Source organism: Balaenoptera borealis, assembly GCF_965194805.1.
Source record: "Balaenoptera borealis genome assembly, chromosome: 7".
NCBI classification, from domain to species: Eukaryota; Metazoa; Chordata; class Mammalia; order Artiodactyla; family Balaenopteridae; genus Balaenoptera; species Balaenoptera borealis.
Window position 1 is genome coordinate 127,994,249 of NC_138864.1, and position 26,189 is coordinate 128,020,437.

General features: G+C 48.8%; 1 protein-coding gene across 10 annotated transcripts in view; it reads left to right on the forward strand.

Annotated features, from left to right (window-relative positions):
• RBM33 (RNA binding motif protein 33) overlaps positions 1-22,733 on the forward strand; it is a 118,712-nt gene extending 95,979 nt beyond the window's left edge. For 4 of the 10 annotated variants that reach the window (XM_082398927.1, XM_082398930.1, XM_082398932.1 and 1 more), the window contains 4 exons: positions 4,092-4,301; positions 6,680-6,868; positions 16,047-16,135; positions 16,384-19,226. In XM_082398927.1, the coding sequence (XP_082255053.1) occupies positions 4,092-4,301; positions 6,680-6,868; positions 16,047-16,135; positions 16,384-16,432 (537 nt within the window). In that variant the 3' untranslated portion in view covers positions 16,433-19,226. Of the gene's footprint in view, positions 1-4,091; positions 4,302-6,679; positions 6,869-16,046; positions 16,136-16,383; positions 19,227-22,252 lie in introns of those variants that run through there. The other 6 variants (XM_082398929.1, XM_082398931.1, XM_082398934.1 and 3 more) reach the window with 3 other exon arrangements.
• Positions 22,734-26,189: the final 3,456 nt, after the last annotated feature.

Below are 26,189 nucleotides of genomic sequence, written 5' to 3' on the forward strand. Positions count from 1 at the left end.
AGTGAGAATAGTAATATTTACCTTGAGGGAGGATTGAAGGAAAACAGTCTCTGTACAGACCCCAGTGTACTACTTGTCAAATTGAAGACACCCAGCAAACAACTCCATCCATCTTCCCATGAGTGGAGCATGTTGAATGATGCCATTCAGCATGGTGGTGGGGAGCCTAGCGTGCCTTGGAAATTTCTGTTATAAAGTTTATTACATCATTTGTAGCTGTAGAAGGTATAAAACATTGTTCTGAATATAAGTAACTCCAGAGCTTACCCAGACCTTCCCGTCACTTGTCAGTAAGCTGGTGATAGCAGTTTTTCCCAAAAGTTGGGCCTTTGTTATAATCCCTGCCTGAAACATCCCTCTTTCTTGTTCATCGTTGACTCACCCAGCGCTTGTCGTCTGCCTGCTCGGGGGTCGGTCCTCTCCTCTGTCCTGAGGATGCCGTGGTGACCGGTGCTCCCCGCGGGGCGCCCCTTCTCGTGAGCATGACAGGACTGTGAGTGGTGATGAATGCTGTGGAGAAAAACAAAGCAGTTACGTGGCCTGGGAAACCTTAGGATCGGAGGTGCTGGGGGCCCCCTCGAGTGAGCGGGTCAGGCTGGCGGCTGCGGAGGCTCCCCGGGCGGGGAGGGGCGGGGGCGCTCACCGTGCTCGTGAGTTTGTGAGATGCAGACAGAGCGAGGAGACCGCCAGGCGGCGAGGTCCAGACCTGCGGGCGCTCTGACCACAGACGTCGTTTGCCTGTGTCTTCTCAGGCCATCTCTTAGAAAGTCCTAAGTGGAGAGGCTTTTTGTGATACCTGTACCTGTATTTCCGAACTGCAGATGGGAATCGAGCTTACTGTAAAACGTAAACTTGTTTTGAAAGGAAAATAAAAAGTTTAGAACTTTGTTTTTCAGGGTGTTCCTCTGACCTAATATTGTCAGACATAAATCATCACCAGTCTCTTAACTCATAATAGCAGTAAAGAGAATTTTTGTTTGGGGTGTTTATTGACTAAATGCTTCTGTTCTCAATTCCCAGTTTAAAAATCATCGGATCACCACAGTGTTACATATTTATCACCCAAATACATACACACAGTGTACACCTTAAAAATAGGCAGATATCCTACTTCTGGTGCGAGCTCTTCTTTTTAAATAAAAGTTTACTATCTAGGTCATCTACTTTTTTTTTTTTTTGGCCGCTCCTCGCGGCTTGTGGGATATTAGTTCCACAACCGGATATTGAACCCAGGCCCCCGGCCGTGGAAGCACAGATTCCTGACCACTGGTGGCGAGGGAATTCCGTTTTTGTTTTCTCTCTTTTTCTTTCTTTTTCTTTTTTTGTTTTTTTTTAAGATCATCTACGTTTTTAGCTCTGGATTGCTAAAGAAAATATCTGCAACGATATTCACCGTGTTGTCCACCATATATATGGACATCATTCCTTTTAGACCACATGTACCAGCTAATTACCGATTTGTACAGCATGACAGTATGTTTTCCGATGCACCCAGTATCAGTGCTGAACTGAAGGCTGGCCTTTTTAGTATCACGGTGGCATTTAGTAAATATGTATGTACTAATTGACAGTGGCTATAACCTAGTATCCTGATACTGTAATCTTTTTTTTAATAGCACATTCAGAACTACGTAGTTTTCAGAAGCCTGCTCTACCATTGATTGTTTTCTTCAGTAAATACCTCAGTGCCATCTACATGCATAGGAAATTTTGGCTTGGGGAACAAAAGCAGACTCAGCAGAGTCGAAGCCGCTGGCGCCTCTAGACCCTTACAAAATGGCACGTGCTCTAGGTGTCCATAGACTTTGCCCTCCTCTGATGAGCTGCCAGGGAGTCCGCAAAATGGAGGACTTTTCCCAGAGAGCTAACCATACGCCATAGCCAGTTCATTTATCCACATTCGTGAAAAAGGTAGAGGGTGGAGAAGCAGTCAGTAGACTGTTAGGTAGCTGAGCTGTGTGGAGAATTTAGTGACCCAGTGCCACCTGCATCTATGGCACAGCCTCTGGTGGGACCTGGGGGCTAGTGTGAAGTGTCAGCCCATGTAAAAAGATGTTTTTAAGAACAGTGAGACTTAACACTTGAATAGTGAATTTATGAATCTTATACTAACATAATTTCAATATGATTTTAGGTAAATTAATAAGTGATGAATTACTGGCTTTTAAAGATAGGAATATGTGGTGTATATCCTTACAATTTTCAACTTTTTAGTATAGAAAATTTCAAGCGTATACAAAACTAGAGAGTGTTCACATAGCTTTTCAAGATAAGGACTTTGAAAAATTGTGTGCTGAGAATAGGCCATCCCTGCCTGGCTGGGGCACCTGCTCAAGAAGCACAAGGAGCAGTCTGAGTTTATGTGGATCCTGGTCCTGCAGAAGGGCCTGCCTTTCCATAGTGCTTCCGTTTCCATTTGGGGAACCAGTCTTCCATCAGGTTGGAATAACTCCCAGCAGGATCACGCTTCAGGCAATTATAGCTGACGTTATAGAGTCACAGAGTCACAGAACATTATGGGGGGACCCGCCTGGTTCAGCCATCCTCAGCCCTGGCTGGACAACATCACTGGACGAGCCTTTAAAATATGCTTATGTCTGGGTTCCAGCTCCAGAGGGTCTAATTGGATGGTTCTGGGTTAAAGCCCAGGAACACTGACACCCGAGAGCTCCCCGGGTGACTAACGTGCAGGTCGAATACCCCTGACTAGTCTCACACTAAGCATGATGTGAGCTGTCGATTTTTGCTAGATTTCCTTTATCAGGTTGATTTGTCCCTTCTGTTCCTAGTTCATTGAAAATTTTTATTATGAGTTCTTTTCCTGTGTCAGTGCAGGTGGTCATGTGGTCTTTTCCTCTACTCATGTGGTCTGATAACTGATTTTTGAGAGTTAAACCAACCTTGCATTCCTGGGGTAAATCTTACTTGGTTATGGGGTATGATTCTTTTTCTGTGTTGCTGAATTTAGTTTGCTAGTGTTTTGGTGAGAATTTTTTTCATGTATATGTATGAGGGATATTCTTCTGTGGCTTTTGTTTCTTTTGATGTCTTTGTTTGACTTTTGTAAAAAGGTAATACAAGTCTGAGAGAATGAGTGGGAAAGTTGTCCCTCCACTTCTGTTTTCTGAACCAGAGTGTGTAAGATTGGGAGTCTGTCTTTCTTAAATAGTTGACAGGATTCACCAGAGGATCCGTTTGGGCCTGGGTTTTTCATTTCGTAGCCTGGGCTCCTAGGGAGGCAGCCCTGCTGCTGCCTCGCTTAGTGGTCAGCCAGCGTTCAGGAGTCGCTGGTGCTCGGTGCCTCGCCCTCGGCCGGCGGTCTGTGTGCAGGTTGCCCCCTCAGACCCCGCCTCAGCTCTTCTTCCTGCTGCCCCCCCGCGACTCCCTGTCAGCCACGTGGGGAGGACTTGTCTGGGCCTCCAGTAACTCTTTCATTTCTAGAATTTCCTCATTCAGTTTCTCGGATTCCTGGCTGGTCTGCTCTTGTTCCAGACAGGACTGAGGCCGGAGGCCAGCCTACGTGTGGACACTTGTGACTCAGAGGAGGAGGGGTGGCCAGGGTGCTCCTCAGCCTGCGGGCGCTCTGGGGAGCCCAAGTGTTCAGGGTCGTGTCTGCAGGGAGGGAGGCACTTGGGCGCGCCCCAGGATTTACAACCAGCGCCGGGGGGGGGCAGCGGGGCGAGTCAGGATGATGACCCACTTTCGTTAGGTTCGGATGGGAGTTAAAAGTTTAAAACCGCTGCCTAGACAAACTGTCAGATTTTAACAAGAACGCTCATGAAAATGGAAAAGGCATGTTGAGTATGAAGTATTTTTAAAGTCAAGCACTATTTCACTGAACTCAACAGCACTTACTTTAGTAATTATAGACCTCTTGAGTGGATACAGTAATTAAAGATCTTAGTTTTAAATTTGAGAAATACTGTTAAAACCCAAACACCCGTCAAATAAGAAATTTCCTTAGTGGCCCTAGTGAAATGGCAGCCTTGATGGTTTTGCTTCTCAGCTGAACACTGATCGAGGTGGACCCCGATGCTGGGGGGGGATGCCTGCTTGTGCGGAGACTGACCAGTGTGCTGCCTTGGTTTCAGCAGGGAGGAGAGAGCGATGGCTTTTTTCACCTGGAGGGCCAGCCTCAGCGGCTCCCGCAGCCCCCAGAAGCGAGACAGCAGCCTGCCCGCAAGGTGACGCTGACCAAGGGGGCGCTTCAGCAGCCCCAGCACCCTCCGGTGGGGGCCCACGTGCACTCAGCCGGCCCTCCAGGCATCAAGAGCATCCAAGGAATTCACCCGGCCAAGAAGGTACTGCCTGTTACTGCCCCCGCCCCAGGAGCGTGGCGCCGGCGGCCCGTGAACCCGCTGATGGGAGTGCCTGGCGCGGCAGGAGTGCTCAGACTGTGGACAAATGAGCCACAGTTTCCTTCGCCCTGGCTTTGGAAGCTCACGTGTTCACAGAAGCGCTTTCCTCTCGCGGCTTTTTTAGTGGTACGATGCTGGGAAATCACCCTAAACCCAGGCTGCGGGTATTTCGGGCAGCTCTGAGCCGTGCTCTGGGGACAGCCCTGCGCGGAGCCCAGCCCGGCGCGCCTTCCTCCCCTGCCAGCTGCTCCTCCAGAGGCTGCTCCCTCCTTGTCACCCCAGCTCGCAGGTGGGAAGCCTTCGGGGCTGAAGGACCTTGCCCGAGACAGTGCCTCTCCCCCCGGCTCTTCCCTCCTCCCTCCCTCGCTCTGGGGGTCGAGGGGGTGTTTTCCTTCTCCGAGCTCAGTGTGGGAGACGAGGTGTGGGCATCTAGTACCCCTTGTGAATTTAACCTTCCCGAGGAGAGGGGCGTCCCCCTTGTCCCGTCATGTCCTGCTGGGGACCGCCCCCCCCCCAGCTTCTGGTGAGGGTGTCTCTGTAGCTTTCCCAAGGCCCCCTTCTCTGCCTGACAGCAAGGTCCCCTCTTGGCGCAGAAGCCAGATGCCCCTTGCCTGATGACCTTAGGGTGGAAGAGGGGCAGCAATACCTGCTCTGAGTTTCTTCTAGAAAGCTCTGAACTCTGCCAGTTCATCCTCTCTGCTTGCCTTGCAGTTGATATTAAGGAGTAGTGTTAGCCTGAAGACCATTCTAGGTCTTTGAAGTAATTCAGTTACTCCGGATTTATTATCTCATAAATACCTTATGATACAGGGACAACCAGAATTGTGACATTTTTGCTGCAGGTGGCACAGGCACAGACACATTGTCGTATCTTCAGATACACTCTTTAAAAATTGCTCCAGTCTAAATTTTCTTCAGTCAGGTGTTGTCCCTGGGTATGCGATGAGAAAGACCGTAGAAACCCCCACCCCCCGCCCCCCCAATACAGCTGTTGTACACGTTAGATAAAGCACTCGCGTTTCTTCATCTTCACCCTCAGGTTACTCTCCTATAAAGCGAGGACAGTAATCTTTCCTGTCTTATTTGGGCTTTTGTGAGGGTTTTATAAGAAGATACACGGTGCCTGGAATGTAAGCCAGCATTTGGTAAAGGATTGTTATTAATGTTATAGAACACAAGAATGGTTATTTACTGCTGGTTTCCAGGCAGTGAAACTTGCACTTTTTGATGGTGTTTTCCCGTGTGACTTCTCTTGAAATACCCTTTTGCACTCCAAGAACTCACTTCACAGGAGTAGTTGTGTCACCTTCTGTGGAATGTTCAGAAGTGTTGCGTTTTTTTCTCAGTTTCCCTTTGTGTGGTACCCATTCATGTACTAAGGTTCCATTCTGATTTCTGTCCGCCTTCCTCTCTGCCCTTTCCTGTGATGGGACGGGAGGTCATTTTTGGCTCTTTGTACCCCGACTCTCGGGCAGAATTGGGCAGGGTGTCTGGAGAGCCCAGTGAGCCCAGGCACGCCCGTGTCTGCGTCTCACTGTTGTCCTGATCTGGGGGTGCTGCTGCTGCTTTATCTGATTGCCGGAGTAGAGAAGACCGGAAAGCTCAGCTGTTCCTTCTTGTTTAAAGGATCCCAGAACAGTGGTTTTGAGCCCTGGACGGCTTTAAACAATGCTAAGGTCTGGGCCCTACCTGAGGCCAGTGATGGCTGTAATTTCGGTGGGGGACAGGGGCACTCAGTCGTTGTAGTTTGGGTTCTTGGTTTTGTTTTGAAAGCCCTGCAGAGGAGTGTAATGTGCAGTGGTGCAGCCGGCGGGACCCCTGCTGCAGAATCTGCCCTCCAGGGTACGTAGAGTTGTGGCGTGCCGTGACAGGGAGGCGGCTGTGGGGGGCACCATGCCCAGCCCCCGGCCCCCGCTGGGTTTGCCTGGGATACAGTGGGAGAAATTTGGGCTCTGAGGCCGATAAGGACTGGACCCAGATCTTTGTGTTACTCGCAGCAAGTTTCTGAACCCCTGTGATCCTGCTGCTTTGTCTACAGAATGATGGTAGCACAGAAAGTACCTACCTAGTACCATGCTTGGCACCAAGATAGGTGCAGACTTCGCTACTTCCTTTTCCTTCCTTTTCTTTCACTCCAGTTTGCTGGGTACTGTGGTCTTATTTAGACATTAAACCCTTTTCTGATAGTGGATAAAAACTACAGAAGGTCCTTTCGCTCACGGTATATTTTAATGGATTCTGATTTGTTCACTTTTGTATCTTAGTAGCTGTGAAAAAAAACCCCAGGCTTCAACCTTGAGTAGTTCCTCTGTCGTTGCCAGGTCATCATGCACGGGAGAGGCCGGGGAATGGCAGGTGCGATGGGCCGGGGCCGCCTGATGCCGAACAAGCAGAATCTCCGGGTGGTGGAGTGCAAGCCTCAGCCCTGCGTCGTGTCTGTTGAAGGGCTTTCTTCATCCACTACTGACGCCCAACTGAAGAGCCTGCTGATGTCAGTAGGACCTATTCAGGTGGGTCACCTGGGCCCGCTCTGTCGGTGCCTGTTGTCCTTCCCAAGACTCGGTTATTTCTTCATTTAAAATCCCTTTGTGTTGGTTACTTCATGTTAAAACAGGACTCTTGAGAAGAAAGACACATATTTTATCTACTGTGCACACTTGATGCCAGAACTTTTGCCTTAGGGTTAGATTATTTAGAAATTATCAGGTGCTCAGAAACGTTATGAAATATTTATTCTAGCTGAACAAATTATCCTTTGAAATCCTCAAATTATCCTAAAGTTCTTATATGCACCCAAACACACAATCTTTTTGCTTTATCACACACTTGTTTTGTGTGTAACAATTTTAAAATTTTAAAGTATTTAGCCTTTTGACCTTAATTTTCAGAAATAGCCTCACATGTTAACACCTTTGGAACTTGCTTTAGACTTTACAAATGTAAAATAATGTGGACTATATTTTGGTCTCTTAATTTTAAAACTGGCTAATTCTAAATGCGTGAAGATCTCTGCTGGCTGCAAATAGGTCTCCAGTTGTGTTGTAAACAAAAATTGCCACTGAAATCCCTGATCGCTCCAGCCTCTAGAGCCTTGGAGGTAAACCAGCGCAGTGGGTAGACTTGGTTTTCCTTGAGCAGCGTGTCCCCAACTCTGGCCTTTCCTGCCAGCTCCCCGCCTCCCCGCCTCTCCCCCCAACCCCAGTCACAGCCATGAGCAGCACACCCCCCAATCCTGCGCCAGGATCCGTGTCTGAGGCTGGAGCACTTCGGAAGGACGTTTGATGCAAATCGTAGGACGTGGAGTGTGAATGTTAGATTTCTGAGTAAAAAGTGCACAGAAAGGGGACGTCCCTGGCGGTCCAGTGGTTACCGTGCTTCCACTGCAGGGGGCACAGGTTTGATCCCTGGTCGGGGAGAACTAAGGTCCCGAAAGCGTCATGGCCAAAAAAAAAAAAAGAACACGGAAAGCACAGAGTGCTTTCTTTTAAGGTGTCTTGCTTCATGGGTTAATGGGGAAACAGAGTTGACACAAGTAATTAATTTTTAGTGTATTTTAAGCCTTCATCTACCATTGAGTGTTGACAAGAGTGAGGCGTAGATGGAAGCCCTTCCGAGATGATTTCGTTGTTTAGGTTTAACTACTTCTGCCTTCATCCTTGGATTCTCAGAGAGATGGTTAAGCTTAGTTTTCATGTGTATGTAATAGTGAAACGTTAACCAGAGACTGTGGCTTCTGTTTTTAGTAGGGTCAGTTTCCCAGCTGTGTGGTCAGTAGCGGCTTGTCAGTCATCAAGAGGCATTAAGCTCTTGTCCAAGGAGAGTTGTCCTTGGACAGTCCGTCATAACACGGATTAACCTGCAGGAACAGAACTGGCATTAGAGAACTTACAATGCATTAAAATATGGTTATCCTGAGTGGATTCTCAAACAAATGGTGGTTGAAAACTTGGGGTCAAATCACAGTTCATCAGGGAGCCTGGAGTTAAAGACCCGGGGCCTCGTCCAGTCTGTTCTCTGAGGGCTCGTGTTCCTGGTGTCTGTGTTTGGGTGGGAAATGGTAGCACTGTTGCTTTCCACATGTGACCTGCTCGTTTCCTGGGCTTTGCTTCCTCCTCCGTATCTTGAGCATGCTTGAATGTGATTCGGTTTTCAGGAAGTGTGAATGGCAGTGCCGTTGCTGCTTACAGCACTGCGTGAGGTTGACCGCCCTGCGAAAGTTAGCTTGGAGCCACTGCTAAAACACCTAGCCTTGGTTTTATCCATCTTAAAAACTGAATTTTGAGTTCTTCATTTTGGAGGCCATCTTTCCTCCCATTTGCCTTTTTTTTTTTTTTTTTTTTTTTTCCTCCTGTTCTGGAAAGAAGGATTAGAGATCATTGTGTTAAGTAAAGTTTAACTGAGGGCACTTAAAGCCAGGCAAAAACAATGTCAAGTGTTTTAAGGGCTTCTCTTAACTAGAAAGGGAGAGGAAGATAGGAAAATGAGAGTGGTGTTTTCTGAGTTACATCAGGTACCCTGAAAATGCCACCGTAAAAAATCCCCATGGGTGATGAATCTAGCACTTACTCAGTAGGGCATGTTCGTCCATCCCAGGGAGCAAAAAGCAGAGCTCTCGTTTCTTGCCAGTCTTACTTAGTTCCATGGAATGGTTTTGAGGGGAAGTTTATAGATTTTTAAACACTGCATTCACAAAGTGCTGAGTTTCTCAATTTAAAAAAACAAACAAACTGACCTGTCAATAGCAAGCTTCTGCCAGCATTAGATAGCTAAAGAATGATATTGCTAGGTATAAATTTTTTAAAGGCGTTTATAACAAGACTTCATTGTGGTTTAACTATAAGTACACTTCAGAGGGATGGTTAGGGGACCCAGGCCCCCCGCCCCGCTGCGCTGGCTGAGGAAGAAACGTGTGTCAAGCCTCTGGTGGGCTGGACTGTGGTGCCACCTGGCGTTCACTTAGTGTAACAGCAAGAGGCGGTGTCTGGACTAGAAAGGCCCGTTCCTTTGGGCCTTTAATTATGGGAACGGCAGTAACAGCACGTCAGCTCTGCTTCTTTACTGTGGCGGCGTCACTCCCCGGTTAGTGTGCTGTCCCCTTAACCTGTTCTCATAAGCCTCTCTAAAGAGTCCTTTTTTTAAAGACATTTATCTGTAGACTCACTGACAGAATAAGGAAAAATGATAGGATTTTGTCAGAAATATTCTGACCAGCGGTAGAAATGACACAGGAAGCATCGCAGCGTGTTTGAGAGTTTCAGGTGAGAGGGTGCAGTGAGAATAAGCCCACCTGGTACTCTCTAGCAGTGATATAGAAAGAATCAGAAAGAAGGTTCTGCCCGGACACTGGGGGGTCTTGCTCTTAGGGAAGGGAGGGGCCGGCTGGGTGCGGGTGGGGCTCCGGGAGGCTGACCTGTGCGGGGGCGCGGGGGCTCCACAGACAGGTCAGCCTCGCGCAGGTGCCCCTCCGGGGACCAGCGCACGTTCCCGCGGAGCGGCCTCCGCTGCGTTCCGCAAGGCTGGAGCCGAGGTAACTCTTAGGGTCAGGAAGTAAGGTAGTTATAACTTCTGAGCCCCTTTGCTGAGCTATCCTTATTTCCCTGTTTGTGGGATTTTGCCTAAAACTGCTAAGAAGAAAAATGTGTTATCCTATAGAGAAATGAAATGCCACGGTGTAAAAATAAAAGTATTTTCCTTGTTGTGATCATCACTAAAATAAAAAGCCGGGCACTGGCCATGAGCAACGGCAGTAATAACCGCTGAGGCTTAGATTAGGCCAACACGTGCCTGGCACCGTGCTGTTCACTTTTCCCCGGCTTCTTCCCTGATTTCTCCAACAACCCTGGAAGGTAGTCACTAAACCGAGAGCCCGAGTGACCGGAGTGGACATGGCGGCTCGTTCTCGAAGCTGCCGGGCCCTCCGAGATGCGGCGGTGCAGCAGCAAGTGTTGGGCTTTGAGAGAGGGCTTTGGTTTCGGTCCCGAGTCTGCCGTTTCTTGGTGTACAGCTCCCCAACCAAGTACGTCACCTACGTGAGTCTCATGAACCACACAAGCTTGCAAGCGCTGTCTCCTACCTCTTTCACCATTCCCTGGCGTCGCCCAGAAGGGGGAATGGAAGAAACACGGAGGCCTCCACATGCCATTGAGGGAAAGCGTGTGCTCTCGAAAGGCGGCCTGCTGTCCCAGAGCAGAGTCCTCGGGGGGGGGTCGCTTCAGGCTGCTGAGGAGAGGCCCTCCGGGACCCACCAAGTTTGCCAAGCTCCCAATGCGGTAGTTCCAGGGAACCAGACACTTGGAAAGCCCTCATTCTGGCGGGTATCTTGGGCCACCCAGTGAGAGAGAGCCCCTTTGAGCAGTCGTGTAAGGTGGGGTCACGTTGGAGCATCTCGCCTTCTGGGATGAGACCATGTTACCTTCTTTGCGTCTGGTTCTGACTGACCAGGGATGTCTGGTGGGTGATGTGGAGAAAGCTGGGATCTCAGTGAAAGCAGTTCAGTCATTTTGAAGTTCAGGACGTTTGGGAAGGAAAACACCAGGCATAGTCAAATGTAGGCTTTCCGAAAACTGACGTCACGAGGTTTAAAGAAAATATAGGCGTGGCCACATGATCTGAAACCGTAATGGGAAAAACTGTTAATTGGAGGCTCCCACACAAAGTTCTGAAAACACTGTTGTAAATAATCCCAAAAGAAAAAAGAAGATTCCAGGCAGACCATGTGATAAGACACGGGCTCTTACCTGCAGGGCACGTTTGTACAAGATGAAGGTGAGTGTGGAAGAGGAGGGCCTCAGAATGTCTTTAAACTGTATCAGAGCAGAAAGAACAGCACTTACGCCGTGGACACAAGGAAGCCCAAACATAGGAATCGAGGAAAAAACAGAATCGGCATCAGAAAAGACCACACACGCTGCGATGATGAGTTAAATGTGAACAGGCACGGGAGTAGTCGTTGATTTCCGTGAGGAGCAGCGTGTGTGATGGAGCAGCCTGAGACGCTGCCCCGTCACCAGCGAGAGGTCGGGTGGGCTGTGCACAGAAAGGAGTCCGGAGCGAAGGGGTCCTGCGCCATGCTGCCCGAGGACTGGCTTGAGGAAGCCGACTGCGAGGCCGGAGAAGAAAAGATTTAATGGGCATAGGCCAGCTGCCACCAACACGTGCAGGTGCCATCGCGTGAGAAAGGAGGACTAGCGCGTGTCCCTCGATGGTTCCCAAGCTGTCCCTGGAGGCTGGGCCCACCCCAGGGTGTCTTATCAGGTCTGGGGTGGAGCCCGAGAGAGTAGATATCTAATGATTTATCAATGGGGCTCTTGTTTGAGCAATTTCACTTGTTTAAAACAACTAATATCAATATCATTTTTGGCTTTAGGTTGATTCCTGAAGGTGCTGGGAACTGTTGGCCAGAGTGGGAGAATAGTTTAATTGATTTTCAGGGCTGCAGAATCATTTCAGAATTCCCTTAACATTCACATGGGGATAGAAGTATACGTATAGCTGATTCACTTTGTTGTACAGCAGAAACTAACACAACAATGTAAAGCAATTATACTCCAATAAAGATGTTTAAAAAAAAAAAGAATCCCCTTAATATTGTAATTTATTAGTATACATGGACATGAACACAAGCTCTTTCTAGAAAGAGGAAGAACTTCTCCTAATCAGGGAAGAAACGGCCAAGGTTCTGAACAGCATGGACATTTTTCTGGACTTAAATTGTAGGTTGTCGCAGCTTTTCTACCGTTAACGTAATGCCTTGTGGCAGTTCAGTCAAATGGCCCTGAATGGGATGGCTGAATATAAACAAAGGAAGCGGCCAATTAAAGGAGTATTTTAACTGGTAATTTGCTACTTATAGTAGCACAGTTATTCTCAAATTGTCTGCAGATGTCTTGTCTCTGAAAAATGAGAAGTGTATCAGGGTGGGCGTGGGCAAGTTAGCCTGTCTCTCCGTGGGCCAGTACCGTATTTGTGGGGGAGATGGGGCGGGGTCAGAGTGAGTGTGTAGACTGGAGACAAAGTTTAACTCTTCGTTCATTCTGGGTGAATTGAAGTGTTTAATTATTTGGAAATGGGCTGCTGATTAGAAGAAGCACATATTTTCAAAGTAGAAGCTGGTGATCATAGTAAGTTTTTAGCTTATTAGTGGACAGTGTCTTTTCCTCTCTTCCCAATAAAGTGATCGCTAATACTTGTCGTTTTGGTAGGTCAGAAATGGTTAAATATTGACAGTTTTAGCAATTCAATCTTATATCTGAAAATAGGTTTTGTTTTTTGGAAAAGGGTGCAAAAATGTCAATAAAGGGGAACAGACAGAAAACATTTTAAGACAGTGTTCTTATTACTTTTGTTGACTATTGAGAACCAACTCCTTCCTGTGATTTAAAAATTTCGTTGAGGGACCTCCCTGGTGGTCCAGTGGTTAAGAATCCGTCTTGAAATGCAGGGGACACAGGTTCCATCCCTGGTCGGGGAACTAAGATCCCGCATGCCGCGGGGGAACTAAGCCTGCGCGCCACAACTGGAGAGGAGCCCGAGGGCCTCAACGAAAGATCCTGCATGCCACAACTAAGACCTGACGCAGCCAATAAATAAATAAATAAATATTAAAAAAATTTCATCGAAAGTTTATGCTCTCTTGATCGATACCTTCTCAATCGAATTGAGCTTTAAACCACTGAGATACAGATAAGCGTATCTTCTTACCTCTTACCTTATAAATTGGTAAATGGTAAAGAGGAAGCTTCATGCCTTCATTCCACATTGTGAAATCACCCAGAGGAAATGACATCTAGACATGCTTTTTCTCAAAAGAAGAGCATAGTATTTTCAAAATCCAGATTCCATCTGTGAATTGTAGAGTGGGGGTAATTATTTGTGATATCATAACAAATTAGTTTTTTCTTGTCTGTTCCTAATTGAGCGATTTTTGTAGTTTTGGACAAAATAAGTTTAGGTAAGTTCTTCTAAGTCTTGTGGTAAGAACTGCCACAGTGCTGGCAGCAGTTAGTATGAAGCTGTGCCTACACCCCAGCGCCCTCGAGCACTGCAGCCATGTGGCCGGAAGAGGAAAAGGGTGCCTGAGGCGCCCGAGATCGAATTAGAAAGCAGGGCCTGGTGGGAGGTTCTGCTGCAGTGCTTGGGTTGGACTTGTGACTTGAAGCAGGCTCTTACCCACATTCTTCTCTGGCCTCCTCTGGTGGTGACAGGACAGCACTGCATTTTCTCTTCAGGAGCAGTGCCAGAAGAGCTTCAACAACTGGAGATCGTTCAAGAGATCGTTCAAGGATAAGGCACAGAGTGGGCGTGAGCCGAAAGCTGGGGCTGGCAGAGAAAACAGGTCTTTGTCAAGTAACAAAAGTGGAATTTGAGAGGCCAGAAAAGCCGCATGCTGACAATGTGTCCAAGAGAAATTAATTGATGGCGTTAATTAAAGACCAAGTTGCTGAGCTTTACTTGTCCAGTTAACTTAATGATAAGTGAAATCATCAAGAAAAATCTTCTGCGTCTGGTTTTTATATCTGAAAGAAGAGGAAAACTCTGGTGTCTACTAAACTGGTTTCAGAAACCCAGGCAGACAGAGCTCACTGCTGCCTAGTGGCTGCCTCTGCCACCTCCGGGCCTGTTCCTCTCACTGGTCTGGGTCTGGTTGGTGATGTGCCCCAGACTATCTGACTGCCCCTCCGAGGGGAGTCTGTGTGTAAACCTTAGTGCCGTGTAACGCGGAGACTTGAAACTCTTTATTTCTGTGTGAAGCACTGAAAAGCAACTTTTTGGGAAGAATTATTTTTTTAGCGCTCTCCTGGTCATGTTTTACTCATGGGAGTTCTGTTTACTAAAATGGAGAGTGCTTATTTCATATACAGTATACCTTTTTTGAACATATTTCAAGGAATTGATATTTTGCCTGTGTGCTTTTGTTGTAGGTCTTTGAACAAATGCTTTAAAATGAAACAGCCATGTGTGTAAGCACTTCTAAAGGGTTGTGTGTTACCATTAGTTATTTTTTCTGGCTGTTAAGCATCACTGGACAGAAGCCCAGACACAGCAGACGGTTCCCTGCCACTGAATCCTGTGCTGCCTCCTCAGGCTGTGTCCCCGTGGTAGCAAGGCCCCCCCCTGCCACTTTGCTCATTGCCCCAGACACACATGGCAAGTCACCAAAATGCTTGAGAAGGATCAGACTCTGGAGAGTGGGACTGGCTGAGAAATCCGAATTCTCCTCTGGCCCATCCCTCCCAAATCCTGGAATCCTACATCTCCAGTCCTCGGGGAAGCACAAAGCTGCCCCTTGTCCTCAGGGCAGGTGTGAGGGAGGACCAGGTGTAAGTCCACTGTCCCTGCACCCGTCTCTTCACTTGATGGATCCATCTTCTTCATGAACTCACTTGGTTTTTACTGCAAACAGTAGCCTCAGGAATGGTTGTTTCAAATCCTAAAGATTTAATTTTTTTTTTTTAAGGTTTTTTTGATGTGGACCATTTTTAAAGTCTTTATTGAATTTCTTACAGTATTGCTTCTGTTTTATGTTTTGGTTTTTTTGGCCACGAGGCATGTGGGATCTTAGCTCCCCGACCAGGGATCAGACCCGCACCCGCTGCATTGGAAGGTGAAGTCTTAACCACTGGACCGCCAGGGAAGTCCCCTAAAGGTCTAATTTAAGATGCCACTTCTCTCAGACTTTTTAAAGCACAAACCGTGACCAAATTGTGCTGATGGCTGCCACAGACACAGCTGCCCCTCACTGTGGCCCAGCTACATATATGAAACCCTTAATTTACCCCAGTGGTAATTAGGAGGTAACTACCCACTCCGACCGTGGGGTCCCATTGCCTTACAGCAGTTCCTCCTGTATGATGAGTATTGTACTTTTAAAAAGCTGACTGAGGGCCCCGTGGAAAATCGCCTGACAGGAAGACGTGAAACCAGAAAGTAACTTTCCAAGGACACCTGTCCTGGGCCTCCCCAAGAAGGTTTAGAGAGAAGATTGGGTGGCTGACGGGGCAAATGATGGCAGGTCTTTATATATATATATATATATATATATATATATATATATATATATATATATATATATATATATGTGTGTGTGTGTGTGTGTGTGTGTGTGTGTGTGTGTGTGTGTGTGTGTATTTATTTATTTATTTATTTTATTTATTGTTTTTGGCTGCGTTGGGTCTTCGTTGCTGCGCACGGGCTTTCTCTAGTTGCAGCGAGCGGGGGCTACTCTTCGTTGTGGTGCGCGGGCTTCTCATTGCGGTGGCTTCTCTTGTTGCGGAGCATGGGCTCTAGGCACGCGGGCTTCAGTAGCTGTGGCTCGTGGGCTTAGTTGCTCCGTGGTATGTGGGATCTTCCTGGATCAGGGCTCGAACGTGTGTCCCCTGCATTGGCAGGTGGATTCTTAACCACTGCACCACCAGGGAAGCCCCCACGATGGAAGGAAGGTCTTAACACCAATCTGGGAGGATATGAATGAGTGCTGCTCAGGGCAGTGACTTACTGAAGCACTGGTTTTGGATAGATTATCTGGATAGGTTACAAAAAATTGCCAGGGAGGTAGAATTAGTTTGTTTTAGTGATCTAAGGGTCAGCCTGGACTCAAATTTTGCATTAAATCTAATGTATAAAAATATATATATATATATTACACCCTATACAACAGGATTCTAAAGTGTTTCTATCATCTTCCTTCAGAGTTTACAGATGCTTCCCCAGCAGCGGAAAGCCATAGCCAAGTTCAAGGAACCCGCCCATGCATTAGCGTTTCAGCAGAAGTTCCACAGGTAGCCTTGGATTCCCCGGTGACAGGTGGGAGATGGGAGGGGTCCGTGCTGCCACCTGCTCTCTGTCTCTGCGGAGACGCACCGGGGGTGCAGAGAGAGGGCACGCCGCCTCTTTTTATGACGTGGGTGGTCACCCCTGGGTTTGTGTTGATCTTCCCTGCCAGTCCGCATGTTTCCTTCTACTTGATCAGGTGGCTGCTGGTGTGCAGAGGTAGCTTAACGGTCACTATTTCTTTACATCCCCACAGGCATATGGTAGACTTGTCCCACATAAATGTGGCCCTGATTGTTGAGTGATTTCTGGCAGGAGAGCCCGACCGTAACGCTGCACACGCGCTGTGGGATTTCTTCCCGGGAGCCGCCGCGCAGAGCCCCGCGCGCTTAGGTCTCTCCGTCCGCAGCCCTGCGTGGCTGTTGTCCGGAGCGCCCAGCGGCCCAGCACTAACTGCAGAAGAGCTGACCTTACGGGACGCGGCAGACTCGACTCGGTGTTAGGTCGCTTCACATTCTCTTGTCACCACAAAGAACTACAGGTTTTGCTTTCTTTTGTTTTCAAAGTGCTTACAATGCATGTAGACATCGTTCTTCGTGATCTTATGTATGATCGATTACAGCGACTTAGAGTGAGTAAAGAACATTAACGTCACAAATTCTCAGTAGTTTTCACAGCAAAGAATATTTGATAATGGTTGCACTTATCTTCAGTGCAGGCTAGATGAGCGTTTTCTCAACCAGCTTCACTTGTGTTACCTTCTCAGAAAACCCTCAAAAGGCTGTTGTAAAAACGTAGGTTAAAATTCGGGTGATTATGATTGGCAGTTGCATATCCTGGAAAGCAGGGTATGAGGGTGGTTGGGAGCGGTGCCAATTGTGTGGCCGATTCTGCTTCTTGTAAATATTCCAAAAGCGCCAACTGTATAGTCCTAGTTCCAAAGGGAAAGCCCCTTTTTGTACTCGTCCTGAATGCGGCAGCAGTGCTGCTGGCCGTCGTTATGCGCCCCCAGGCTGAGAGCAGGTGTCGGGACGCCCTCACCTCCGGCCCTCGCCGGGCTCCCTGCGAGGCGAGCTGCGTAGCATACCTGCCAGGCGAGGAGGGTCGGACAGCCGGAAGCTTTCGCAGGCCTGTTTGGTTTTTTCCTCTTTTTAAATGCAGCCCCAAGTGGCATGTTCATGTCACCGGCTCTGTGACGCATATAGAACATTCTTGGGCAACCTGTGATTAAGATTTTCTTTTTTGAAGGCCTTTTGAGCAGGGGCTGCGCTGTCCTTCAGCGGACCCGAGAGCGAGGGGACGTTTGCGCTGGCTTGTCGCGCTCCGTGGCGTGTGGCGCAGTGTGTCTGGGGGATTCTGGGTAGGCTCCTTCAGGTGAGACACTTCCTCCCCTTAGAGTCATCTGTAGTAAAATTCATGCTGGGCAAACGTGGAAAAAAGTGCCTTATCGTACTGCTCATGAAGGAGTTTCACTATTTTGGATTGATTCTAACGTGGACCTGAACTATTTGAGCAGATGATACCGGGACATACTCAGACTTTTTAAGCTATATTTTATACCTAAGGTTTCCTGTGAGATTTATTAATGGAATTAAGGGAAATAGAAGCCTGTTACCACCAGTTAATGCGTCTGGTTAGCCTAGCGAGGACCAGATGTGAGCAGGAAGCCCCCTGCAGCAAGGCGTCCCTCCTTCTCAGCCTTCTCTTGGGAGCTAAGACACAGGTCATGTGAACTTGTACCTTCTTATTTTCACAGTTGAAATTTTATGTTACTTTTTCAAATTAAGTTACCAGAACCAGAGGAGAGCATTTCAGACCCGGTGAGACTTTCTGTAGCATTGATTCCACTGTGGTACCGTGTGGTAGGAGTGAGCTTGGAATGTGAAGGTGGGTGTTGATGGCTGCTCTTCAGAAGATTTCGGTTCCAGGAAACTATAGGCACTCGTAGAACACACTAGAACACCCCCCCAGCTGAGGTGCCTGGCCACCCGTGTTCCAGAAAGCCCCTGCCTAAGCCTTGGGAGGTGGTGGTGTGTGCCAGCCTGGCCCCGGGTGCTCCAGTGGAGCTTCCAGGTGGCCAGTGGCCACTGCCCCGTCCTCACAAGTAGTAGATACAGGTGTGTTCACAGGTTAGGAGCGTAGCTTATGTGGCTCCGTCCACAGAGAGCTGCGTTGAAGTGGTGAGTTGGGTAACCTGCAGGCACCACATAGGAGAGATCCAGACCACTTCCCCGCCCTGGGCAGCAGGAAGGCTCACAGTTAATGGACTTATTTTATCACTGAGGACTTAATGACGCAATGAGCTGAGTTTACAAAATTTTACCGCTTTTTGAAATAGTCTGAGTGTGTTGTGGCTTTGAAACTAAAAATCTGCATGTTGTCTCAGGAAAGTAGCCATTCAGGCATACTTTCTTCTAGTTAGTGGTAAGAAACGAATCCTATTTGGGCTCCTTTGTTCAAGGCAGACCTCATGGCTACTTTAAGGTCTGTTCTTGTGTTGTCTGAGTCTGACAGGGGTGCCCCGGGACAGGTGTGTGTCTGTTAACAGTCTACACACACAGAGAAGTAAGCTTTCTCTTGATAGAATGTTCTTGAAAGGCCAAGTCGAGCCGGGCCTTCCGGAAAGGACTGGTTAGAAAGGCTTCCCACGGTCGCCTCCTGATGCACACGGCCCCTGGTCACGGGCTCTGTTAGTGCCAGCCAGGCCTAGGAACAAAGGCTTGATTTCCTTGAGGGAAACTGGAAAAGGAAAGAAAGAAGCAGAATTAGAAAGGAACGTTATTTCCATTTTCGGTGCACTTCTCGCAGTGAAATCAGACCACCGTGAGCTGAACCCTCTTGGAAGATCTGCTGCAACCATTATCTTTGTTCTTTCTTTATCATGCATTTAAAGGATACGCAGGAGCAGTTAGCATACCCTGTAAATATGGACCTCTTAAAATGAAATGTTATTGGAAATGCTTTCAATTCAGCAGCAGCATCTTAGCTATTTGTTAGTTCTTTTGTGTTGTCTTATCAAAGTTTAATGGATACAGTTCCATAGCTGTTGATGTGTTTGTGTGTATATTCGATTTTTATAAAGATGGTAGTAAGTCAATACATTTATCCTGACCTGTGTATCATTTGTTCACAAATCCAAGAAGCCAGTAAATATCGGTGCATCTCAGAAGGTAACGCAGCAGGTGACTGGCTGTGTGGCGCTGAGGAGCTTTTTCTTTTCGCATTATCTTGTTTTGATTTTATGCTGTAATATAAGTTCACTTAGCTACTTACCTGAGCGTAACCTGCACTACCGTTGGTCTGGCCACATTTGTTAAATTCTTATACTGATATCCTTCTCAAGGAGAAACATCGTCTCTTTTTTCCAAAAGAAATATTGCGGGTTCCCCCCTTTCTGGGCAGGCAGCATGCTAAGTGGGTGTCTGTGCCCCCTCCCCACCGGGGGGGGGCGGGGGGGGACGGGGGAAGGGAGGGGGGCGGCATCATAACCATTCCTAATTGGGGGTCTTCCTTCTCATGATTTGTAAAGGTCCTGGATAAACAATTGTTTGTGCTTGGTTCTGTAGCATTTCTGAATTGTGACAGCTTAGATCCTGCACAAAGGGGTCTTTTTTTAAAGGGCATTTGGCTTAATTATGCAAACAGACTTTGTTGCTGGAAGGAGGCTGGGAGAGGTGTCCAGGGTGAGGGAAGAAGGAGCCCAGAAGTGGGGCGAGGAGAGTCGTAGCACGGAGGGGTGGTAGCGAGGGTCCATCAGAGGCTTTGTTCTGACACGCTGGCCCTGCACAGGAGTCAGCCGGTCTGGTGGGGAGGCCGACGGGCGGGCGGCGGGCACGGTGGGCTCGGTAGATGTCCGCTGGCGGCCCGGGCTGGAGGAGGGTCGTCCGCACCAGGTCCAGCCCCTTGGGCTTGGTGGACCACCGGGCTCTTGGACAGGAGGAGGCCTGGCTGGCTTGCGTGGAGGGTAGATGAGAACTGAGGCCGTGTTGTTTTGAGAACCTGTCACTTTCTTTTTTTAGTTTTTTTTGCTTTTTTGTTTTTTTGTGTTTTTTTTTTTTGGCTTCTGGTTTTTGTTTTGTTCTGTTTGGCTTTTGTTTTCTTATGTTTTTAAATTTCTTTGTTGTTTAATTGAAGGTAAGCTCAATGTGCTCGTCGTCCCCTTCTGGGGACGGTCAGGTTTTGGTCGAGGTCTGTGTGCAGAGCACCTAGAGCCGCTCTTGGGGGCTTCTGTCCTCCCTTCTGTCCCTTAGATCCTGGAGAGGCAGCAGGCCGCTTGTCCAGAAGCGTGTCCCGGCGGGCGCAGGCCCGCGCTGCCCTCGCTCTCCTAGTGCCTCTCCGGGCTTCACGCACGCCCCAGTAGAACTGCTTCTACTTTCCTGTAGTCAGCTAGAGCCGCCCCGCCCCGCCCCGTCCCCCCAAGCCCAGCTCCTTTCTCTTTGTTTGTTGGGGGAGGGGGTGGGGTGCTTGAAAGGTATTACTGATTTTTTACAGGGTTTTAAGTGACAGAATTCTGAAAGGGGATTAACCAACAGGGGGGGGGGGTGATGCGAAATAGGACCAGGAGACGCCCCCACCCCCCATGAAGGAAGCCACAGGAGTTTACATCGATAGAGGGAAAGTTGAGATATTCCATTGTATTTAATGAGCATTTTAATTAACCTTCTCAACTCTTCTTAAAACTTGTGAATGACGCGTTATTTTGGACATTGGTAAATACGAACTCTGCAAAGGCAGTCAGCCTTGACTTCTATTAAATCCTAAGGATTTTGTGTAAGGTTTTTTACAACCTATTTAATTTTTCTCATTTAAAGTGCCCTTGGTTTTGTGTCCTAGAACCAAACAAAACTCACTGATTCATATTGGATCCCAGGTATACCTTCTGGTAGCGTGTGGTTGGGAAGGATCATTGGTTTTACACGTGTAACCTGCCCTTTCTAGAGAAGGTGCAGAAAATCTTAACTGGCTCTTTTCTGTGCCGTGTTTTGGTAGGAGATCTTTTCATTAAGATGGGCAGGCAGAACAGGTATTTTTAGTGAGAAGTTGCTTTTTGCTTTTACTTTTTACCAACTAAAATGTAAAAAGGTCTCCATGTTGGTGTTTTGTTTTACTAATTTTGAAAGGTATGTAGAAAAATACAGGCCTTTTAAAAAGGAACATGATGTAGTCTTTGAATTTTAATATTTTCCAGAGTGGACAAACAGTTGTACTGTTTTAATATATTCTGTATTTAGTAATTTATATACTCTAGAAAGTAGACCTCTTGCTAGCATGATTTTCTTTTAAACTATTTTTCATTTTAAGGGCACGTAATGGAACCTGATTTTTAAAGGACTATTTAAATTGTGTGCACTCTGCAGTATTGTCTTAGAGTATATAATTTATGTTTTTAAAGCAACACGCATGCATGCAACACACATTTATAGTGTTGACGGAAGAGCAGATAATCATTTGTTTTTATGATTCAGCTTTGCTTTTCACAGGCATGGGATCCAGAATTGTTCTTCCTTTGTGAGGATTTTAACTCTAAGGCTTTAATTCCACTGTTTAATTTTCAGGTTCACCAACAACACAGCCTGAAATCTGATTTTTTTTCCCGCCCCCCATTTTTGAGTTGGTTCTCTTTGCTGGGCTCCCCGTCGCGTCTTGCTGCTGCTGCTGAGGGTCTGGGCCACGTCAGCCAGGCCTGGTGCACACCCTCCTTCCTTCCTTCGGGGGTCTCCCTGCCAAACCTACCTTCCCCCGTCCTCAGGCGCGGCCCCTTCTTTCACTCGCCATTGCTGGGTGTCCATTCTCTTCTCCTGCCGTCTCCCCTGGTGACGGCTTCTTCATCTGGTGACGGCGCTCCTTCCTGGCTGCTCTGTCCAAATGTTAACGTTTAGAATTCCACTCTCAGTGCCGTGAATATCTTTGTGCTGTGTCGACAACTCGATTACATATAAACCTTTGCTTTGACAGGTTTTACTCACGGTTTGTCCCTCCAGGTCTTTGGTTGGCGAGAGTAACATCTGGATTCTGTTGTTTTGCAGTCCGACTCAGGGGCTGGGGCCCCGCGGAAGCCAGCGTCCTGCAGCCTGCGCCGGCCCTGCCATTAATCACCCCTTCTCTGTTTTTATCCACTTTTGCAGGACCTCTTTTGCATGAGTTGAGTGTTAGTGGTAGCGTGCCTCTTCTTCCACTGGGAGGTGGCGGCCTGTTTGACTTTGTTACCGCTCTCGCTGACTGTGATCCTTCCTAACCTTACTGCTAATCGCTGTGAGCTGGCCTGGGCCAGCTCGGCGTCGAGTCTGAAGCTGTGGTTATGGGGCGCGCACTGGGAGTTGAGACATCAAGGGCTGAGCGAATTGCTTTCCTCTGGGTGATCTACTCCGTGTTTTCTACCAAACGCTACACACATTTGCGGGAAATGATGTTGCCTTGTTTTACCCCGTTTTTCACTTTGCTCTAATCACTGTGACAGCTTTATCAGGAATATATGTGAAGAACAGTTGTGACATGGTTGGAAAAAATGTATTCTTGTGTGTATCATTTATGTGATTCCATGCTGAGAAATATGTTTTGAACTGTACTGTAATTTGAAAGATGTGTTAATAAATACCTTGCAGTTTCTGCTTTTGTCCTGTGTAGCTTTTATTTTTTCTCGCACTCGGGTTCGGTCCGTCCCATGTCTTGCCCGTGTGGACAGAGGGCCCTGGGACCGTCCCTCCGAGGCTGGGAGTTGTCCCCAGGCCCCCCAGACCCGCCTCCTCTGCTCAGCGCTGGCCTTGAACAGGCGTCTCATTGGTGGAGGGTCAGGTGCCTGTCTTCCTTGCAGCCCATGGTCTCGTGAGTCTGAACCGACCGAGCAGACGCGTCGTTGTGTGTTTTGTTTGTTGCAAGTGGGAGACTTCTGTTCTCTTCTTTAATTTTTTAAAACATCACGAGTAATCTGTACAGGTTTTCAAAGGAAATCTGTACTCCCGCACTAATCGTAACACTGAAAGTGGGGAAAATCAGTCGCCCATGCCTTTCTACCGCCATTGCCTGGTGACTTCTGTTTCTGTCACGTGCACACGGCCTGTCTGAGAAGCCACATGCACTGGCCCTGCTGTGTCCGCTTCCCACTTAAGGCATCCTCAGTGCTTTTCACGCTGCGACAAATTGCTCATAATTCATGGTCTATTTTGAAAATATTTAGAAAAATAAAGGTTCCCCCCCCCCACACACACACACAAACCAAACATTGTTAAAGGAAAAGCTTGAGGAGGAGAAAACCAGAGGTTCCCCCCTCCCACTTCCCGTCACGCTGTACAGGCCAGGAACCTGGGCTCCATGCACACACACCCGCTGCCTCACTGACAGAAATGAGACTGGCTTTTAAAGGTAAGCCATAGCTTAGCGCTGCTCTCCCCACGGTAAGGGTGAGGAGAAGGATCCCAGGTTTCAGGTAAGGAAGGGAGAAGGTGAGAAAGAAGGCTGGTTTGGGGGAACACAGAAGGAAGTGATGTATCACAGAGGTCAGTGCATCTAATCAATTTCTCAGATCTGATTTAGTGGAATTTTTAAACCTCAGTCAGAATCGGAAAATACCTTGTGATTAAAGTCAAAGCCATTTTTCTTCTATTTTAATCCATATTCCATGGATAAGTCATTCTTCTTCTAAAAGGCTGACCTTTGCGCGTTGAGTGATGGGATCTCAGGAAGATGGACTCAACACCTGGAGATGTCAGGTCGAAAGTGGGTTTCTCTGAATTGGGGGGATTCCTTATGAATGGAGCTCCTTTGAAAGGTGCTTTCAGGTCTCCAGCCCTTTGTATCCCCGCCCGGCCTGGAGAGGTCTGGGCGAGTATCCCTGCAAGGGCTGGAGGAGAGAGCGTGTGTCTCCGGCAGGTGGGAGCCTCCTTGCAGGCTCGGGAGGCGGGGAGGTACTCTGCGCTCCCGTGACTCCTGTTGAAAGGCTGCAGCTGTCTCCACGGTTCTCACCCAGCTCTCATCTGACAGGCTCGTTTACTCAACAGTGTATTTCCATATTTTGAAGGAAATTATTTATAGTCAAGTCTGAAGAGAAAAATAAGTCGTGAAAGAGTTCTCTAGGCGAGTACAGTGCTTAGGAATTGTGGCTCCAAGAAAGAGAAGCGCAGGAAGTCACGTGTCTGCAGCTTGAGGTGTGGCTTCCAGATTTAAAGAAGTGACGAGCACAGCGATTTTTCAGCTTCATGTTCGAAAATATCGTCTCCTCGTTCCACTTCTGGTGTCGCCTGTAGACGGGGTGAGAGGCAGAGAGGTTTAAGTTAGATCCAAACCAGAAAATAAACGCTGAGCCTCCCACCAAGTACCTCTCCCTAACCTGCGTCCACACTTGTGCCTGGGTGATGAAGGGGGGCAGGACGTGTCAGGGACCCTCGCGGACGGATTGCCCCCCGCCTTGAGGTGAGACGGGTGGGCCCGGCCTAGGGACCCAGATCGGCGTGGGGAGAAGGAGAGCAGAGGTTTGGCCGGAGGACGGCAGCCCCCTGCGCTGGCGGCCTGGTCGGGAGGGGTCCTCGGGTGGATGCGGCTCGCGGCGGCCGGACGGTGGGCGCCGAGGGCTACGCGACCACTGGGAGGCCCTGCCCCTGCAGCTTCCAGCCGCGAGTGCCAAGCAAGCACGAGCACCAGCCGGGGAGCACCCTGCAGGTCGCCCCGAGGGCGCAGGTCACCGCACAGCTGAAACGGCACTGCCCCGGGACCCACCCTGCCCCGCGCCCGCCCGGCCTGCATCCTCCTCGATGCAGGTCCCAGCCCTCCTTCCCTCCCGAGCCGGCTGCACGTCGGATGCTCGGGTCTGCGTCACCGGGAACTCCTCCCTCCTCAGGGGTACTTGCCGGAGGCCCAAATCCTTGGACGAACCAGAGGTGGGACTCTACCACTCACTGCCCACTGTGGATGCCATCTCCCCAGGGTCACCACCCTCCCCCATGGTCACACACACATCCCCGCCCCCCGCGTCACGCCCTCCCGGTTTCTCTCCCCCATTTCTTTGGTCGTTACTCTTAGGAAATGTCATTCCCACAACATGATATGAGATGGAGACTCTCGGTCGCTTGCCTTCCTCTCCGCCCTCAGCTGCCCCCTTCCACCCCTTGTCGGCCACCGGGTCATGGCCAGAAAATATCCCCCGTGGCCTGTGTGGACACCTCCTGGACTCCAGATCGGCTGGCGCCCCGACTAGCAAGTCTCCACGCCGCCGGGATCCCCCCGCCCCAGCCCGGCCTCTCTTGACTGCTTGTCCCCCGACGTCGGTTTCTTGGCTGCCGCTGGGAACCAGCTCCTTGCGTTCTTTCGACTCCCTTGCTTCTGTCCTCTTCCTGCTCTGATGCTCCCTGGGCAAGACCCCAGTCCTCCAGGACACTTGCCTCGCACCCCAGCTGTGACCACGGCTGGAAAAACGGGCAGCCACACTGCCTGGCCTACTCGGAATTCACAGCTGCAGACCTCAAAGGTGAGCCCCCAGTGCAGCCGGGTAACCCTACCGTATCTCCCGATCAGGTCAGAGTCACGCTCACGGGAGCATTTTCACATCTCATCCTCTCTTCAGTGTCAGCAGCCCCTTCCCCGCTCCCATTGCATTACTACAGCAGGAGCGCTCAGAAGAGAACGCCCACATCCCCTCACCACCAGACCCCCAACACGCCTTCAGGTGCCCTGCGTGAACCGCCGGCCGCTGCTACGGTAGGCAAGCATCCTTGCTCCTATGCAAGGCCGGCATGCCAGCCGCACCGCCTCCCGCCCCCCTCACCGGAGGACCGGCACCTGCAGGTATCTCTTCTCACCCCTGGATTGTTTCTTCTGTACTGCACCTTTCCCGTTAGCAACAAACATGCAGCAATAGCCTCCATTTAAGAAAAAAATTCTCCCTTGACCTCGTAACCACTTTTGGTGACCAATGCGTACTTCTTTCCCCCTTTTGGTAAAACTCACTGAAAGAGTTATCTTTTCTTGCTGCCTCCGCTTTCTCTTTTAAAAATTCTCTGTTGAATCCACACCAGTCTGGCTTTCGACCCCAATGTTCCCCCAAAACTTCTCTTGCTAAGAATGTTCCTGGTG